Consider the following 21,270-nt stretch of genomic DNA (forward strand, 5'->3'; position numbering starts at 1 on the left):
ACATAACAAGGTTTAAAAATTCTGAATTCCAATTGAAATTTTTAGGTACTATATTTTATTTGTTCAAAAAAAAGAAGCTAAAATTTCTGTTCGTATAATAGTGGAACATACATACATACATACGGCATTCTTGATTATACATAAGTTTAAACTGAAACTTTTGTAAGTGCAATGAAATCTTGATATCAGCTAACATTTTGAAATTTGTACCGAAAAGCATTTATTGGGTTTTGATAGTTATCACCAGCTAATGGTCTGCAAACCACCTTTAGTAAATGCACATCATGTCAGCATAGGCATTAACTTTTACGATAAATGGAAGATCAAATAAAGAGTTGATGTGAATAAAAAAAGGATGGAACCAAGGATGGATCCTTGAAGAACCTCTTTAACTCTTTGACTTCGATTACACAAGTAAGATTCTAACTGACTGTGAATGAATCATCAAAACCAACGTTTTGTAGCTTTTAAAAGTAGAAAATAGTGGTTAACCATATCACAAGCTTTTCGTATTTTCACGAAAGGGGCACCAAATTTCTTTTTGCAGTCCATATATCACTGAATCGAAATAGAAATTAAGAAGTGCTTTGTTGAAATATCCGATCTACAGCAAAATTGCATTGAAAATAAAAGGTTTTAATATACCTATTCATATATTTAGTATAATTTGCGTTAAGTAATTCTTTGACAAATGTTTGGAATGTATGGTAAAAAGAGGTTTTCTGTAAAGCCGGACGATGATTTTACGTGATAACGTCGTAAGAAAACAGGTTGTGTGCTTTTGTTTAAAATGAGTCAATTGAAGCGTTATATTTTTATACCACCTGAAAGCTTATTGCTTTAGCTCAAAATATACATATATATAGATCATGTCTGTTAGACATCTACAAAAAGAGCTAGAATTTTTTGAACTCGATCAATTTTCATCAAAAAAAGCAAAAAAAAACATATAATTTTATCTTTTCACGCTATTGAATCAATTTTTATCAATGACAACCTATAAACAAACTATCATGTGGAAGCTCATTATTTTACCTTTCATGTGACGTTTCAATCTTATTTCTGTGATGTCTAGAAAAAAAGTTAGAATTTTTTAAAGTCAACCATGTCGAAACTCCTAATTGAGATTACGGTACTTCCCAAACTGGTGGCTGTTCATGAACAACAGATCTCCACAGGTGTTTTGAGGTATTTCGCAAGTTTTTTAATTTAACATTGTGTAGCTTATAGTGAACGTACAGTTATGTGTGATATATCAAATTAAAGGTAATATCATCAGAATGCTTAATAAAATTAAATCAAATTTGTATCTGCTCTAAATCAAAAGATATAACTTGTTGAAAAATAGAATTTTATTTTATCGTTATCTCAAAATTGTGACTACAAAATTGATTGAAATTTTGCACAGATATTCATTTATCTGTTGAAGAAAAAAAGATAAAAAAACGGTTAAAAAAAACTGTTTTTCCCGTTATTGGTTCAAAAATCATTATAAAAAACCAATTTGCACATGTATGCGCATGGTCATAGACTATATGTTCTAAAAATTTGAGATTTTTTGAATGCTACGAAAAATAAAAACTCACCCAAAACTACCCCAAAATAAGTAGGTGTTTTTCAAAAATTCATATTTCGAAAAGCAGAGACTTAAAAAAAATCCGTGTTAGATCCCTAACGATTTTTTTATTATCTTTCGAATGACGTTTCCCCGACCTAAAATTACTACTTCGTCCAAGGTCTACCTCATATTTTAGTTTTAGAAAACCATTTATTACTTAGTTTTGAAATTTTTTAGAATGTTTTTCAATACCATTGTTAGTCTTGCAATGAATTTATTTATCGATTAAAAAAAAATTTAACTCATTACATTGTCGCGTTTAGAAAATAGCCAATTTTTGGAATTTTGTTTTACCCTTATTTACCCTATTAAATGACGAAATTTTTAAAAATCCTTTATTTTTATTAAGCTTTAGGTTATTATCTTTCAAATAAGCTATAAAAGATATTTTTATCTCTAATAGTTTATTTTTGTTTGTTTTTTATGTTCTGTAAAAACCTTTTTGTATAAGAAAAAATGTTTTTTTTTTTTAAGAAAATATTACTTTTTGAAAACAAGACATTGAATTTTTATAAAATTCAGGTTTAAGGTTTTTTGAATATAGGCTGCAAAATGGTGTATCAAATAAAATTAGATTTTTCTAATTAAAGAATTATTAAAAAAAAAACTATTTTCGAAAAACAAAAATTGAAAATTATTTTTCTAAAAAGGCACCTTAACAAAAGAAACCAAATAGCGTAGGTACTTTATTTGGGAGGCAAAATTTATTAAAATTGTTTTTTTCCTTTGAAGAACAAATTTATTTTTCAACTTTGGTTTTTTGATTTACATTTTCACCAATATTGTTTATTAAAAGCTTTAAGAATGTAAGCAACTTGAACTCTACGAGTGACATAGTAAAAAAAATGCAAAAAAAAACATTAAATCTTTTAAATTTATCATCCAGTATGCTATACCTTCTAATAAAGTTGAAATGATTTTAAAGATCTGCTGCACTAATCAGACGTCTTCTTTAAAGTGGATAATTTCCCTTAACGTTTTAAGATCTTTTTTTCCGGTAGCTTATAATTTAACATTTTTTACTTACAACTAAGCACTTTGTTGTTTACACCATTAATCGATTTAATGGATATTTATTTTAGGTTCAAAAGGTATAGATTATAAAATGCAATAGGTTCTTAGATCTTAGTTGCTTTTTTTTGACATTAACAATTTTGCATTCATTATTTTTTAAGATTCGTAGGAAGTCAAACTATCAAAAATGAAAACACTTTTTTTAGAAACATTTTTGAAAATTTTAACAACTTTATTTATTTTTTTGTACAGTAATCTCAAAAACACAAGCTTCATTCCCATATTATGGCACAAAAATTGGATCTCTCAAACGTTTGCACCATGGTGTTGGTGGTGATGTATACGCAGTTGATTCACGTACAATATTTTTGAAAAACTTCAATTACGATGGAGAAGCTCCAGGTAAAATAACATACTTCAAATTTCCTGTTATCCAAAAAGTATTCTAACAATCTTCCATTTTTTTCTATAGCTGCCTACTTCTATGTTGGAAACTCGAAAAAACCCACCAATGAAGGTGCCTTCCGTCTTCGAGATGAACGAGGTGGAACTTCATCTCTAATACGTCGCTATCGTAACAAGGATATCACATTATCCCTTCCCGAGGGTAAAACACTGCGTGACATCAAATGGTTCTCTGTGTGGTGTGATGAATTTTCCGTAAACTTTGGAGATGTTTCCATTCCACCAAATCTAGACTTTCCAAGACCCCAGAAAATTTCCTCACTTGGCGGAGTTCATGGTGTTCGATCTGATAATATTGTCATTGTTGATGCACAAACTTTATTAATTCCAAATTTCAGTTATGATGGTGAAGCACCAGGTTTGTAGACATTTTTGGAAGAATGAAGAAATAGAAATTGATTTTTTAAACTTTTTTAGATGCCAAATTCTGGGTTGGACGTGGACCAAAACCATCCCCACAAGGACTTCGTATTCCCGATGAAAATGGCAAGGAGAACCCATTACGTCGTTATGATCGAAAGACAATTGTTTTAACACTCCCAGCTGACCTCACGATCTTCGATATTGGACACTTTGGTGTTTGGTGCGAAGCTTTCACAGTTGATTTCGGTCATGTACGAATTCCAGATGGCCTCAATGTACCACCCTCTTTGAAAATGCTCGGTATTAGTCCTCAGGTAAAGAAGCCATCTGCTTCGGAAATCAATTTAATAATCCATAACTCGTAGAGTAGTAAAATTATGCACTCAAAATTTTTCAAAATAATATATCTCTATTTTTTTTTTTTTTTTAATTTTCAAATATTTATTTATGTGTGTTCAAAATATTTAACTAATATTTTTAAGAATTTTTTTAACAAGATCTTAAATTTTGTTTTTTTAACTCAAAATTAAAAAAAAAAAATTAAAAATTATTTGCCCAGCAATTGTGATTCGTAAAGAAAAATATTTATAAAATAATATTTATGCTAAAAAAAAAAAAAATATAAAATTGTAATTGGAATTTAAAATTCAGTTTTAGAATTAATGGAAATAAATTATTATTATTTATTAATACAAAATGAAAAATTGTTTTAATTTCAAAAATTCGTTGATGTTGATTTTTTTTTGTTTGACTTTTTTTTTATGGAAGCTGTATTGAAATTATTTATTTTTTTTTTATTCATTTTTTTTTTCTTTAATTAAATTTAATTTCTTCCTCATTGGCTACTAACTATTGCAGCAGTTATTATATCTCTCCTAAATTTATCCTAAAATTCATTTGCTACACAATATTATTTTCTATCAATTTTAATTGCTTAACAATTTTTCATTTTGTATTACTCTTTTTTTATTATAAACAAAAAACAAATGCAAAACAAAAATACATAATACATATTTTTATTTAAATTATTAACCTTTCGATCAATCAAATTTAATAATATAATTCACATTCTTTTTTTGGCAACAACAAAATTTTTTTTTTTTAAATACGCCTTTTTAAGCTTAAAACATTTTTTATACATATTCAGAAAAAAAAAACGCTAATTTATTATGGTTATGGTGCTTTGAACTAATCAAATCAATTTGCTAAAAGGTGTCTTCATTATTTTTCTCAAGCCAAATTATCAACGGAAGTTTTTCATAAATTAAAAAAAAAAAAAAAAAAACCTAAACAACCTACTGCTTGACGACCATTTAAAGGCAGGCTTATGTGTGATGGAAAAATAAAAATATGAAAATACATTTCATGGTAAGACATAAGACATTAAAGATTCATATCGGTGGATAAAGACGAAAATTATTAAGGAATTTTTACCATTTATTTCTCATTGGATCATCACATTAATATCAGAAGCCAATATAAGAATTTACTAAATAAGGAAGAAATTATGACGAGAATAAAATGGAAGTAAATAAATCATAACAAATATTATCTAAAACTTTAAGTTAATGTTGGCGTATTTGACCCTATACTACTATTATCATCGTAAGTCCCATGGTTAAGTGGGAGCAATTTAATATATACCGGATTATAACTTTAGGAATAATAAAGGTTTTAATATTGAAGGTTGAATAAAAAGTTTATTCATTTAAATTAAATGAAAATATAACTTATTATTTTACTGCCAATCTTATTATAAAATTAAGAAAAACCAGAGATCAGAAATAAATCTAACCCTTTTGAAAGGTTCTTTAATAACACTTATTTGTTGTAATTTTTAATAAAGGTCATAAAATAACTTTTATTTTTGAAAAAGAAAAAAATTTCGGTCAAAGTCTGAGAGAAACCTTTATTTTGTATTTTTGTATATGTTTCGGTCAACCAGTGAGATTTATCGCTGAGAGAAAAAAATAAATCTCATCTGCAAATTTGTCAATTAGAACATTGGTCTCCTGAAATATTCGAAATTGCATTGGTCGTCCCAGCGACTCAAATCACAGTGGAAAGGACATTTTGCATCTTTACAATTTATTTTATTTTATTATTTTATTTTATTTTATTTTATTTTATTTTATTTTATTTTATTTTATTTTATTTTATTTTATTTTATTTTATTTTATTTTATTTTATTTTATTTTATTTTATTTTATTTTATTTTATTTTATTTTATTTTATCTTATTTTATTTTATTTTATTTTATTTTATTTTATTTTATTTTATTTTATTTTATTTTATTTTATTTTATTTTATTTTATTTTATTTTATTTTATTTTATTTTATTTTATTTTATTTTATTTTATTTTATTTTATCTTATTTTATTTTATTTTATTTTATTTTATTTTATTTTATTTTATTTTATTTTATTTTATTTTATTTTATTTTATTTTATTTTATTTTATTTTATTTTATTTTATTTTATTTTATTTTATTTTATTTTATTTTATTTTATTTTATTTTATTTTATTTTATTTTATTTTATTTTATTTTATTTTATTTTATTTTATTTTATTTTATTTTATTTTATTTTATTTTATTTTATTTTATTTTATTTTATTTTATTTTATTTTATTTTACTTTATTTTATTTTATTTTATTTTATTTTATTTTATTTTATTTTATTTTATTTTATTTTATTTTATTTTATTTTATTTTATTTTATTTTATTTTATTTTATTTTATTTTATTTTATTTTATTTTATTTTATTTTATTTTATTTTATTTTATTTTATTTTATTTTATTTTATTTTATTTTATTTTATTTTATTTTATTTTATTTTATTTTATTTTATTTTATTTTATTTTATTTTATTTTATTTTATTTTATTTTATTTTATTTTATTTTATTTTATTTTATTTTATTTTATTTTATTTTATTTTATTTTATTTTATTTTATTTTATTTTATTTTATTTTATTTTATTTTATTTTATTTTATTTTATTTTATTTTATTTTATTATCTTGGGTCAAAGAATTTAGAGATTATTAGTTGAACTTAATACATAAACTAAGAAAAAACATCCTTTTCATACTTATTTTTGCAAAACAAAGACATTTTTGACATATTCGAATTTTTTATTTGATATAACCAATTTTGATTTATTTTCTGCGAAAACGGTTAAAAGTTGACCTTTTCCATTTATTTTTTTTGTAAAAATCTCAACCTTTGAGAGATATTTAAAAAAAAAATAACAATAAATCTCAACCGATAACCTTTATTTTTGATTTTTAAAAATAAATCTCAAACCTTATCCGAAATCTATTTAAAGTTATGTAGTAACTCTAAGAGAGAAACCAGTTAAAAATAAATCATTTTTAACAAAAAACAAAACCGACTTCACTGAATCAAAACTGTGTTTAATGGTTTTTCTAATAGTTTCTATAGCCAGAACTGAACGAAATAATCAAAATTGGTTCACTCAGTCTAAAGTTATGAGGTAAAAAACATTAAAAAAAAAAATTACAGACGAATTGAATACCTCCACCTTAAATATTCAAATATATAAAAATATTCCTTCTTGTGTGACCTTTTTCTTAGTAAAATGAATTCGACTTTTTGTGGGCTATAAGTCTTTTTTAAGTTTCCTATCTTTATCAGTTGACTGTTATTTTTGATCTCTCAGAAAATCTGTTTTGTGTTTTTTTTTTTTAAAGTTTCTGACTAAAAAGCTAGTAAGGGTACAAGCCCGTCTCATTTTTCATCTAAATCATCTTGATCTTTTGAGAGATTTTAGTCTGAAATGCATTTTTTTTTTCGTTAAGAAGGTTTTTCCCTAATGATTTTACAAGCCATTTTTAACATTTCTTCTTTTGTAACCATATTCCATCCCTCACTGTACGTTAGGATGGTCCAAAACATTCGAAAAACATTTTTTTCCTTTATTCGTTCGGGATTGCAGAAAAATAAAATAGAATTCGAAGAATTCCTCATAATGTGAGCACAAATTTCGATAGTTGAATTAGGTGTGAGTAAGCAGCTCTCCACATTGCTTAAAAGAATGACAGAAAGTTATTTGTAATCTTTTAGCTTTAAACTGATTTCCGTAGTTCCAGCAGCGCCACATAGGGGTATTTGCCAGTTTTACGCGGACAAAATTATTTTCCGGTTTTACTTCATCGACAAGGTAAAAACTTGTATTTAGTACCTGAATTAGGTATTTTAACTGTGGATTTCAATAAAAACTTTTTTCTTCCAAAACCAATTTTTGATTAAACAAAAAAGTGTCAAGAATGGACCCAAATGGTCTATTAAAACGCTTATAAATGGAGTTTTATTAATGGTATCGACAAGATAAAGGTCTCAAAATTTAGGAAAAATTATAAGGAATCAGGTTCTGTAATTCAAGAAGTTGAATCTTAAAAAAAAAAAACTAAATATGGATGCATGAAAAAAAGGTTAGAGTTTTAAAAAGCCTAAAACGTTTAAAAGGTGCAAATGTGTCGAAGTTGCACTTAGTTGCAATTTATTTTTGCAGATTCAATTAGATACGAGTTTATCCTTTAGAAAACATTAAATTTTATGACACAATAATGTGAAATAGTATAACTTTTCACAGAAAGAAAACTATTTTTATGTTTAATTTATACTAAGATTCAACTTATCACTTTTTTATTTATAAAGTAATATAACATTAAGATACAGCATCTAGTAGACAGTTTCGTATCTCTATATCAATATTCCATAAAAACATTTTTTTATAGCCACTTAAAAAAAAAGTATTTACATAAGCACTGTGGCAAAAAAAAATATTTTTTTCTTTGGGCTGAAAACTTTGAACTCTAGACCACTGCTGTTAATCATCTAGAGTGATAATTAATTTTAAAACTATAAGAAAAATAATTTTTTACGTTTGGATCAGTTTAAAATTTTGTCTTTTGTCCGCCTAAATTTATTAAATACCCCTATGTGGCAGCGTTTCGAAGATTTGTCAGAGTATTGATCATAGGCGCCAGCAGGATTTTTACAATGAGAGTGTGAGCCGTAAAAACTAGACTTAACTCAGCGCCAGGTGAGAGCAAATCTTTAAATATAAGAAAGAAATTACAGATCCCTGCAATCACAGAACTTACCCTGTTTTAAGCCACGAGATCTTATAGAATTTCTAATAATTTTGTTTTAGATACATGCTTAATAATTATTTCTTCATTAGAAAAAAAAGAACTGTATCTGTGGAAATCTTTTATTTCACATCAGCATAATTGCACTAACCTTTTAACTACCAAAACTCATCATTACAGACCCAACAAAATTTTTTTTAAGAACCACAATACTTTGTATTAACTATATGTAACTGTAGTCGATTCTTAATTCCGCTAAAGCAAATGGTCATTAGAACTGTGTCGAAGCGAAAAAATTGCCAACATCCTTTTTAAGTATTTTTGAGGAGAGAAATTCGTAGTTAAAAGTTTAAAATAGTTCTCTCTAGTCGGTGGAAAGAGTGATAAGTTGTTTGTTATAAGAAAATTTTTTTAAAGAAATAAATTTGAACCATTCTTAGGCTTTATACAAAAAATTAGTTCGTTCAATTTTATACATAAAAACATTGAAAAATGGAATTTTTCTCGCACTGAAATTTTATTAAGTTCTAAATTAAATCGGGAATACTTAAAATAAAAATTTTAAATAATCCAAGTTGTTTGGCATAAGCAAAGTACTTCACGTTGAAATTAAACTATAAACTTAAATTGTTTAATTTTCTAATTTGATAATAGAAAGCTAAAAATATAACGAAATGTTTTACATACACACTCTCTGAATAAATGAACACATTTGTTTTCGTTTATACACTGGATTTGAGCTTAACATAGAGCAAAAGTGGGTAATAAGCAACTGAAGATCTCTCGGAGTAGAAAAGATGTCGGAAAGATTTAAATAGATTTAACGGTAATATTTCAAAAACGAGATGTCATCGAATATTTCCTCCTTTTGAAAAAGTATAGTTTCGTCTCGGTAACAAAAACCTTGTAGAAATACTTGTGTTATTTAAAGGGTTCTTAAAAGAACATTTTTTAAGGTGTTTACATGGTGCTTTAGGAAATGATCAAAGAGGTTAAAACTAGTTTTTTTTTTTTTAAATCCCTTACCAAACGTTGTAATGGACCAAAACATTTTTTGTTTTCCCACTGCATCGATAGCTTCTTTAACGATACAAAATTTGTAGAAATTTTAAGGGAGATTTTTAGATAGGTAATTAAATTACTAAAATACAAAAACAAAAGATTAAGTGCTGCACATCTTAGACTTCTATTTGTTTATTCTATATCTTTTTATTTTCTGAAAAAAAATTTCGTTGGGGGGGGGGTTAAACCCCATAACCCCTCCCCTAAATACGGCTATGATCTGTCATACCTCTATCAGTTTTCAATGTTCAATCTCGTAGAGATCTCCACATTAAGAAATACAACATAATGAAATTTCATCAAAACTGAAACCTTTTGTATTGCTTTATGAACGCAATCTTGATATTTTGGAATGATTTTAACAGCATTATAAAAACTCCTAAAGTATCTAAAAATAAATAAACACCAGAAAACAACTTTTTATATTTTTTCTTTATTTTTATCTTTTAACGAAAACGCCAATGCAGCAATTTGCAAACAATAAAAACATTTTAAGAAACAGAAGAATTTTTCAAAATTTGTTTACGTTTCAATTTCTAAGCTTATTACTTTGCACCATGTTACTTATGCATTTTGTTAACCGTAAATTGTAAACGTTCAATGTTCAATTTTTAAATTAATATTCAAAACGCAAATGGAAATTTTTGAATTTGCAATATCGCAAACTATCTAGAAATCTAGATATTTACTTCCATTTTTGAGTTTTCTTAGAAATCGATCTCAGAGAGAGTCATCCATCCTTCACACTTCATACGATTCACAACAAAATAAACAGAAACACATCACTTTGACACATTTTACAAAATATTTTACCCACAACATAATTCATTGAAAGCAGTTTATCGAATTCAAAGGTTTTATCGGTTTCGCGTTTTCCATAAAAGTCATTCAAAAACGGTGTTCGTCTTAAATTATACAACCAACGGCTGGAAGAATTCTCTTTTTGTAAACTACTGTCAACTTAAGCGAATTGATTTGATTAGATCACTATCTTTTCTCTCTGTCTTTTTCTTTCTTTCTCTTTCTCTTTCAATAGCAATCAAATTTACATTTACAGTCAAAACTAAATTGTGAAGTACTTTATGATGATTTGGCGTTTGAAGTGCGTTGGGCTGTTGCCGGTGAAAGTATCGTTGTGCAACTTGTTGCAAAATTAGGTAAGTCTAAGCTTTTTATACGCAATTTATCATGGTTTTGGTTTGGTTTGTATTTATTCAAAAGCCACACTAAGATCGGATTAATGACAATTTGTAATGTTTTTGTCATTAACAAAAAATATATAAAAAAAGAAAAATAAAAAAACTTCAAGTACAAAAAGCCGCATTGATTGTTTGTTGTCTGTCACGATCTCCCTTCCATTTCACTGAATAAGATGAAAAGAAATTACGCCGAACCGATAGCAAGAAAAACGTGTAACAATCATTCAAAAGGTTATTGCGCTGCCATTGAAGACAGCAGAAGAACGAGGTGGGCTTGCGCAAAACCGCATAAAAGTGAAATGTAAGCAGAAAGGAAGACAAAAAAAGGGGGAAAACAAAGCAAAACAAAACAAAACAAAATAAAAATGTACAACGGAGAGAAAAAAAAGATCATGAAGACAAAATGTATGACATAACAGGTCACATTCCAAGTCACCTATCGGATATCACTTGCATTCGATGGAACATATCGGTACATGATCGTATCTCGTGGGTTTTAGCTTTTATAGTTATTGTGGTCGAACAACTTTCGCATGGCCAGTGGCAAATGATGTTAAGTCCCCTTTTGCCCCTCTTAAACCGCTAACAACGGTGTTGTGTATATTCTGCGAAAACAGTTGTTTTTTATAGCAAAGGGAAACCAGTAAAAAGTTAACTGTGTGTAAATGGGCAGTGTGTCCACCGAGGAAGGCTATCTAAAGCAGACAGCATGCCGCACATCGCTATCATCGCATCGGTTTTAAGCGAATGCTGTAATCCGGCGGATCGGGATTCACTGCAATTGTGTTCACAATATTGCATAATAATGTGATATTGCGGAAAGGAGAATGTGCGAACGGGCAATGTTGCGTGTTGCCATATTATCTACTTAGCGATGGGGGAATATTACCGCTGGCTAAAGGTATCTATACGATACCGCAATGATAATTTTATTACAATCTTTCCAAGAATGGTGGAGTAGTTATAGGTTTTGTTTGTTGGTAATGTTTGTTTGTAAAAAAAAACGGAAATGAAAATAGCTACTTATCATTAAACTTCCAAGATCCGATTAGGTTAAGTGTAGATTTCACATTTTGTATGAAGTATTTGGAAATTGAAATTGGCTTTTTCCAATTAAAAAAAAAAACTGCAAACAATTTGTTACTTGAAAAATGTATGAAGTTAATGTTAACAAAATAGGATATTACATTTTTCACAACTCAATTTTTTTTTCTTTAAAAGAACCCACGCACAAAAGCAAAAAGGACAGCAAGTCTCGGAAATTGTATATTTTTATGAATCTCACTAAAGAAAAATGGTGTAAATTGTTCTTAAAGTATTTTAGGAGTCCAAATTCGAGATCACTTGCATACCATTAGTCAGGGTCAAAAAAATTTGAGGTTCAAATAGGAAAATACTGTCAAAAAAACCGAAAAAAAACTTTGACACGTGTTTTCAGGATGACTTAATCTATGTTCAAAGTCTGTTGAACTCCATCAATAAGAATGATTGTCAAAAAAATCTAAGTAGGGCCCCGGCCCAGGGGAAAAAAAGCACAAATCCAATCCATGAATTTAAAAATTTGTTATCTAGAAGTAAAGATGCCATCAGATAGTGCTCAGTATAATTACTACAAGGCCTCATCATTAGTTAATTTTTGATTATAAGTCGACTTATGCCGTTTTATCCCTAGACCTATAGTCATCTGTTATATGAGAGGTAACCGATTGATATTAATGTTAGAGTTATGTTCATGACACTTTTGAAGACAAAAAAATGCATCACAAATACCATTTTTCTGATAGGTCTGGTACGAAGATTGCGCTTAATTTTAGCTGATATTTTCTCAGTTTTTCTTCACTTTTTTCGTGTTTTTAATTTTGACAGATGACAAAATGTATAGTTGAAAACGAATGTGCAAATTTTTAACAAAATTTGCGCATATATCAGCTAATATTCTAAAATTAATTTTAGCTCGGGTAAATTTTTTTTAGAGAATTTTGCGTTCTGCGAACTAGGCTATTATTAATAAAATTAACGAAGCTACTTAAAATATGTTGGATTCTGACATCCTCCTCTCCCTGATTAAAAAAAACATTCATGACATACGTTTTATTCGTGCCCAAATAGCCAACACATGAGGCCAAAAACCCGTTTTTTATCCGTTTTTAGACATTGGAATTCACTTAAAAATTCACTTAGGTATATAGAATTCAAGAAGTCGCGGATAATTTTTTTTTTCAGGAATCACCAGTCTAAGCCCCAATTTATTCGCACTCCATTGAATTTAAAATCTCCATTAAAAACGGCAACTTTTATAATTTGTAATACTGTGCATATATTTGCGCAAGGTCTTCAAAGAAGCCATCAACCGTATAGATACGGTTTGTGCCTAGCCAAGCTCACATTTTCGGGCTTTCGTTGAGAGAGCTCCGGGTTACGTTTCAAAAAACCATATAGTCAATCATCTCCAAGTTTTTTGAAATTTTCCAACTTGGTGGGCAGCTTTTGTTGTTCGCTTTGACAAAGCTATATAAAAATGTCTTGAAAGTTTCATACGTGTATCCCGTTTTCGTAAAAAGAACACTTTTTTACGTACTCCATTATTTCTATTTCTTGCAGCTTCGTCAGTGTTTGTCGAGCCGTAAACTTCGACTGATAAGCGAAGTCTTCGTCGCTGCTTTCATTGAACATAATTTAATATATAACATACGCATAATTAATGTGGTTCTATTTACGCCATACTTTGCCGCTGCTTTGCAATGGCCGTTAAAGTTTTTTTTGCGGATGTCCAAAATAGCTCTCTTCACTTTTTCTTCATCAATAGAACATCTTTTTGTCTTTCTTTTGTAATTTCGAACCATATCTTTAATAAAAAAAATATCAAAAGAATATCAAAAACAAAAATATAAACATAGTGGGACACATTTGACAATTTGCCAAATGTGCCCCCATTGCAAAAGTCAAAGGTGGCATTTAAAAGTGTTTACATTTTTTTCCAATAACTTATATTATATTTTCACAAAACTGACTTAATTAATTAAACTTAAGCCAAAGTGCTACCACAATATTTATTCACCATAAAAAAACTCTTTTATTTGGTTCACAAATTTCTTACTTACCGGTAGTAAAAATTACATACAAAATGCAAAAAAAACACGAAAACACGTGGTACTCCACGAAGTGTTAAAGAAAGACTGCCAAACTTCATAACGTTTTATTAAACCAAACTAAACTTCTCCGGTTCTCCCTCCATCCGAACTTTTCTTTTTTAAGGGCACGATCATACCGAAAAACGGAAAGTCAAATGTGCCCGGTGTCCAATTTACCCCCGCTTACCCGATGTGATTTGACATATTCTTGTTAAATCAGAGTTTTCATTTCGAAAAGTCGGTCTTTAAAAAAGAAGAGGTTGTCTGTAAAGCCGGTTTACGAACGATGATTTTACGTGATAACGTCGTCAGAAAACAGGTTCCGTGCTTTTGTTTAAAATGAGTCAATTGAAGCGTTTACTTATTTCAAACAATCATAATTTACAAGAAAAAGCTAAAAAAAAATACCTACCTTTTTTTATTTTCTCATTATATTAGTTTTTCTTTTTTCTTACAAAAAAAATTATGCAATATAAAAGCCAAGTATTTCTTCTTAAGAATAAAACCATTTTTAAATTTTTGTGCGTAAAAAGTATAAAAATAATTTATTGAAAACAATCATTTTCATCAAAAAATGCAAAAAAAACATGAATTTGTATCTTCTCATGTCATTAATTCCATTTTTTTTCCTAACAACCCATACAAAATTTTATACCATCTGAAAGCTTATTGTCTTAGCTCAAAATACATATATATCAGGTCTATGAGACATCTACAAAAAGAGCTAGAATTTTTTGAACTCGATCAAATTTCATTAAAAAAGCAAAAAAAAACATTTATGATTATGTTCTCAGGCTAAGGAATCATTTTTTTTATTTGACAACCTATAAAAAATATATACCATGTGAAAGCTTATTATTTCACCTTTCATATGACGTTTAAATCTCATTTAAAAGATGCCTACAAGAGAAGTTAGAATTTTTTAAAGTCAACCATGTCGAATTTCCAGCCTTAGATTACGGTACTTCCCACACTGGTGGCTGTTCGGTTGGCAACAGATCTCCACTGGTGTTTTGAGGTTTTTCGCAAGTTTCTTTATTTAACATTGTGTAGCTTGTAGTTAGTCTACCGTTATGTGTGATGTACCAAATAAAAGGTAATTGTATCAGGATGCTCATAAAGGTTTAATACAATTTCTATCTGCTCTTGCTCAAAAGTTATAACCTGTTGAATTCTAAAAATTTTATTTTACCGTTATCTCAAAATTGTGTTTACGAAAATGATTGAAACTTCTCACACATTTAGTCGTGGTCATGGTCTAACATTACTTCATATACTTTATTCCTGTATCTATTCAAGAAAAAAAGATAAAAATAAAAAACGATGCAAATCAGTCAAAAACGGTAAAAAAACGTGTTTTTTTAAAACTTGTTATTCAGTCAAAACTCACTAAAAGATATGAATTTTTTGCAAATGTATGCATAAGGCGAAAACCTACATGTCCTATAAGTTTGAGATTTTTTGAACACTCCAAAAAAAAGCTAAAAATCAAAAATTACACAAAAATACCCATAAAAAAGAAGGTGTTTTCAAAAATTCATATTTCGAGACGCAGATAGTTGGAAAAAAATCCGTTTCAGGCTCCTAATTTTTTTTCCCTCATCTTTCACCTGGCATCTTTAGAATTGTCCAAAAAAATTTCCTTTACCCAAAATCATCATTTTGTCATAGCCCCATCACGTGTACAACGTTCAAACAAAAGGTTATAGCTTAGTTTTAAAATTTTTTAGATTTTTTTCTAAAATTAATCTCATCTATCTATAACAAAAAAAAATCAATTCTCTACGACTTCGCGTTTAGATTTTGGCCCAAATTTCATCTTTCCGTTTCACCCCTGTTTACCCTATTAAATGACGGAATTTTTAAAAATCCTTCATTTGGATTAAGCTTTAGGTTATTATCTTTCAAATAAGCTATAGAAGATTTTTTGTATCTCTAATAGTTTATTTTTAATTCTGAATTAAAATTTTTTGCCGCACTGCGAAAGTTTTCAGAACCCTCCAAAAAATAACTTCGTCCATACGAACTGATAACTTTTTTGCTCTCTTCCCAATACTAACCCTAGTTCTTTTTCTTTATCTTAGAGGATGGCGAATACATGTCCTTTGGAATATCATCCAACAACGACCGACCCGAAATGATTGGATCCGATGTTGTAGTTGCTTGGGTAGACAAAGAAACTGGCAAAGGCTATGCCCAGGACTATTATCTTGATGACAAATCACAGTGCTCTGGTAAACGTGGTAGCTGTCCGGATGTGAATATCGAGGTAAACTATATATAACTTCAAAAAACTTAAAAAAAAAACAAAAATTCCTTCTATTTCCAGGATAACACAAATTCCATACGACTCCTTAATGCGGCCATGGTCAATGGCTATTCAATAGTCACGTATCAGCGTTCTCTTGGCGCTGCTGACCGTTACGATCTACCCATCGTTATGAATACCTCTCAAGCTATTGTTTGGGCTATCGGACCACTAAATCAACGCAACGAAGTCTCCTATCATTCCAAGTACACGAAAAACGTACATTTAGTGAATTTCGGTCGACAACCAACATGGAATTGTCCAATGCCCGAGGGTGAGAAACCTGGTGATGAACAAGATGTGGATGATGATGAAGAGGATGCTGTAGAGAAGCAGAAACAACAGCAGGAAGCTGCTGCTGAAGAAGAACAAGAAGAAGAATTCTATGATAGTCGTACTCAAAAGCCAACCCCACAGGCATTATTGCGACCAACAAGGAGGCAGCAAGAAGTCGCATCATCGTCGTCATCTCGCAAACCATCACCAGTACCCACACCAAAGCCAGCAAATACCAACGGAGCATGGGACATTCCACCGATTCAATGCTATGAGCCAGAGGATGGAGTTTTCTACGCACAAATGGGTCCAACTGGAGGCAAACATGGATATCCGGCAATTACCGGTCGGTTGAGGTTTTGATTGCATTAAAGAAAAAAAAGAAGAAGCTTGGACTTTGAGTAGCCTTAGTATACTCGTAGTTCCTTGCATTTGAGTTTCTGCACTGAAATGTGCGTGTATGTGATTTTTTCCTTATTTTGTTGTTGTTTTTTGTTGAACAGGACACGTTGGCTGGGGTATCTCTTGGTACATAAACGGATTACTCATTCCAGAGATCCATTTGGTACGAGGCAAGTCCTATACGTTTGTTGTCGAAGGCGGAAATAATCCAGATATTCCGGCAAAATACCATCCTTTCTATATTACGGATGATCCAATTGGTGGTTATGAGTACAAGACCGATGAAGAGAAGGCTGTGAGTATGATGGGGGAACGGGCCTAGGCTTTGAACACATAACCTTCCCTTAACCGGAGTCTAACCTTAGTTTTTTTTGGGTTGCTTTGGGAATTTTACTAAACTTTTTTTGTAACTTTCATTTTAGGCCGTCAAAGTGTTCGCTGGCGTCCACAGATCACGGTCCGGCAAAGTCACACCTACCGGCGTTGGGCGCCTGTGCAACTGGACCCCCGACATCGATGGTCCCCCAGCCGATGACTTCCAATCCTTCGGCGCCTATCAACGTACCCTCACCCTAGAATGTGACGACGGCGAGCCAGGTGTGATCACTTGGACGCCAGACCGCAACACACCCGACACCGTTTACTATCACTGCTACACCCATCGCCATCTTGGATGGAGAATCCACATCCACGATAGTTGCGATGAAGCAGTTGCCGCTTCAGAGCTGGACGAAACCATTGCCCGTCGCCCTGCCGAGGAGGATTATGCCGCCGAATCATCGATTCGACACGAAACTAAGGTCAGCCCTAACGATAATTTTTTATTGAAGCATCAAACAGATTTGATTAAGAATCACAATATGAACGGAACACCGCCAAAATTGAGTTTTGAATTATCCAAGTCCACGGAAATAACTAAACTGATTTCAGATGGAATCCGCGCTGCTGAGGCTCTCGAGGAGAGTATAAAAATCCGAAAGAATCCTATATCATCAATGTCATCAACTGCAGGGCAGATATTTCCACCTATCTTTCCACAACTCTCAACATCTACACCGGAAATTTTAAGTGGAGAAACCATGAAAAACCTCAGTCATCACCTAGCACAACCTACCAATACAATGATACATTCATCTATGCCACAGGATCCAATAACATCCCAAAGTTCTGGACCCATGACATTTCTCCGGCCACCCCAAACTAATATACCCTATAGACCTATTAAACGTCGTCCTTATCCAATGAAGAAGGAACGTCTTCCCGTTAAGCGTCCACATCCACCACCACCGTCCCTATTGGCGTCTATGATGCCAGCTCCAAGGCCTGTTGCCATTCCACAGCCTTCAATGATTATTAATCATTATCGAAAGCCTATTCCCTCAATGATGAAACCTTTTATCAAAGATAAGCCGTACCCAGTTAAATCGATGCCGTCAGTTTTGCTTTTAGGTCAGCCGACAGAATTGGATTATAAACGTCAAACTGAGCCTCTGTTAAAGGGAACCAAGCCGAAGCCAAGTGGAATCATTCCAGTGCCATATGGAGATGCAGTTCCTCAAGAGGCTATACAGAATTTTGTATTCGCTTTTAATGGTAATGGATTGTCACCGAAGGAAAAGAAGCCTTTGATACCTGAAAAAGTACCAACTTTGGTCTACAAGACGCCTTATGAAGTGCGAGAATCTCAGGAAGATATCGATCTAACTGCTTTGAAACCAGCTGTGAATCAAGGTTTCAAGCCCGACACAGTCGTGGTTGAGGGAGGTTTTAAGCCTATCAATCGGAAGAAAACGACCGACGAAGATGAAACAAATCGGAACGAGCCTAAAATTTCCCGCCGTAAAGACGATCCTGGATCTGAGATCGACGAAGTTATGGAAACTGATACTCTTTTCCTGAGTCAAGACAATTCACAGAATCAAAATTTTGAGCCGATGTTCATTCCCTCACCACCAGATAGCACTAATGACACTATTATTTACAATAAAAGTACGGCTGCCAAATTGACAGCTGCCAAACTGACAGCAGCTTCTAAATTGACAGATGATTTGAGTGATATGGAAGTCGAAGATGGCGATGACAAAATGGCCGTTGCTGCTGAGCGTGTTGATACTTACTATTTACCGCCTGAGAAAAAGCCAACAACAAGTCAACGGCCATTGCCAACTGGTGCTGTTGTCACTTACGATGGGAAGGCAGTTCTTGATACAACTTTGGTGAATCCACCAAAGCTTGAGGCTCGTGACACATTGAAAAGTACACATGGCTTGTCAAAGAGTGAGTCACTGGTCAGAAATACTCCTCAGTTTGGACCTTTTCGAGGGGAAATGCCGCCATCTATTCCGGAATTTCTTGCAACAGGAAATGGTAGTTCTCTAACCAAGCCGATTACTGAGTACACAAATCCCTTGACACTTGATGGAATAACAACTCCGAAAGTGACGTCATCTTCAATTTCAACAAAACTTAGTCTGCTCAAATCACCATTAACTTCATCGTGATGAGGGTGTAAATAATTTAACACAAAAAAAAAAAATAGCAAATTTTATTTTTAAACATATTGAAACGAATATTCGGGATATTTCGTAGTTTTGTGTAACTTTGTACAGTTTCGAACAAAATTACGAAATGTCATGAATGTTCGAAATATTTTTAGTACTCATTTTACACACACACACAAATATGAAACCAGCATGCATGTCTATTTTCTGTGGTATATTTAATGTTCGTTTTTTTTTTGGTACTAACTCTTTTTTTACATCATTTTTCTTTTTTCATTAGGTACCTTATAATGTAAATTTAATAATTAAGATGCTAGTATATTTTTAATACACAAACAAAACAAGTGATTTTTGCTAAAACAAAACAAAATAAGGCTATACAAAACATTAATATGCATAATAATTCTTTTCGATTATTTTTAGATTTAGTTGATATTAGAAAAAAAAACGAGATTTTATAAATATAAATTAGAACATTTGTTTTTTTTTTTTTTAATTTTTATTTTTAAATAAAAATATAAAATATAATATAAAAAAAAACATCTTGAATTTTATTTTCGAATTGGAAAAAATATAAAAAAAAACATCTTGAATTTTATTTTCGAATTGGAAAAAATATAATTGGAAAAAATATATTCTAAATGCTTTCAGAAGTTCCATCTTAATTTTGGTTATCAGTGTTAATTAACAAAAAATTATCCGATCAATATTAATATACAATTTTTTTCCAGCAGATCTAGTTTGGGTGATACAAATACCTATACTAGGGAAATATTTAAAATGTAGTAAAAAATCGATTATTGATAACTTATAACGGAAATATCTCTAAAACGCAAGCTGATAAAAAAAATCTGATTTCAGATTCGTGTTCAGCACACCAAAAACATCTGATGTCTGATCTGATAGAAAAATTCTGATTTCGGATTTCGGACATACTCAAAACATATAGGCAAATATTATTTTGTTTTTGAAACAAAACCACTGTGAGCTTACATAACAACTGTGTGTTCATTAAGGCGTTCGTTATTTAGGTTTTTTTCGGGAATCAAGTTCCTAAGTGGAAAAACTGTTTCTAAATAATAAAAAAAAAAAAAATCGCCTAATTTTTTCAGATTTTTATTTTGACGCTTATTTTATTTTCATTTGAAATAGGTACATGTTGACTTAAGAGGCCATTTAGTCAGGACATGCATGTCTTTTTTGGGTTTATTAAACCAAGTATGTTTTACAAAAAAAAAAAAGAATATGAGTAGCATGAAAAATAAAATAAAACCAAAAAAATACATGCAAGTCCGGACTTAACCCCTATAGTCCTAGAAAAATGGTTTATACCTTTTTGAAAAGGGTGTTTAATATAGAAAAGAACCTCATCAAAAAAGCTTTATTAATTTAAAAATAAAAGCTCATTTATAAAAGCTTGAAAGAAAACTGTTTTGGTGGTGGTTGTATTGACTACAATAAAAGGTTTAAATATTTTATATATATTTTTTGTCTTGTCTTGAGCATTATTTGTATTGTCATTGAATAAATAATACTAAAGAAGAATAAAGGTCAAGTATCGGTTTTGAAAAAAGAAGACAAATTTCTTGAATCACCAAAAAAAAAATGCACGAGTGGGTCATAAGTGCCTGCTCTTATTGTTGACCGTTGTTTATCATTTCTTACTAAATTAATATTATTTTTTTTCTAGCAGCTACATGAAAAGGCATAGAAATTCATACATTTTTTTGTTATTTTTTTTTTTTATTTAAAAAATTTGTTTTTTGTATTTTTATTTAACTTACTGAATCGAAATACATTACATTCGAAATAAAT

General features: G+C 30.1%; 1 protein-coding gene across 2 annotated transcripts in view; it reads left to right on the top strand.

Annotated features, from left to right (window-relative positions):
• LOC129914291 (protein Skeletor, isoforms B/C) overlaps window positions 1-19,913 on the top strand; it is a 42,506-nt gene extending 22,593 nt beyond the window's left edge. Inside the window, exons 2-9 of one of the 2 annotated variants that reach the window (XM_055993460.1) lie at window positions 2,885-3,034; window positions 3,105-3,455; window positions 3,515-3,774; window positions 10,675-10,795; window positions 16,053-16,237; window positions 16,298-16,898; window positions 17,056-17,249; window positions 17,377-19,913. In XM_055993460.1, the coding sequence (XP_055849435.1) occupies window positions 2,885-3,034; window positions 3,105-3,455; window positions 3,515-3,774; window positions 10,675-10,795; window positions 16,053-16,237; window positions 16,298-16,898; window positions 17,056-17,249; window positions 17,377-19,455 (3,941 nt within the window). In that variant the 3' untranslated portion in view covers window positions 19,456-19,913. The remainder of the gene's footprint in view (window positions 1-2,884; window positions 3,035-3,104; window positions 3,456-3,514; window positions 3,775-10,674; window positions 10,796-16,052; window positions 16,238-16,297; window positions 16,899-17,055; window positions 17,250-17,376) is intronic. The other variant, XM_055993461.1, reaches the window with a different exon arrangement.
• The last annotated feature ends 1,357 nt before the right edge of the window (window positions 19,914-21,270 follow it).

The sequence above is a fragment of the Episyrphus balteatus genome, chromosome 3, assembly GCF_945859705.1.
Source record: "Episyrphus balteatus chromosome 3, idEpiBalt1.1, whole genome shotgun sequence".
NCBI lineage: Eukaryota > Metazoa > Arthropoda > Insecta > Diptera > Syrphidae > Episyrphus > Episyrphus balteatus.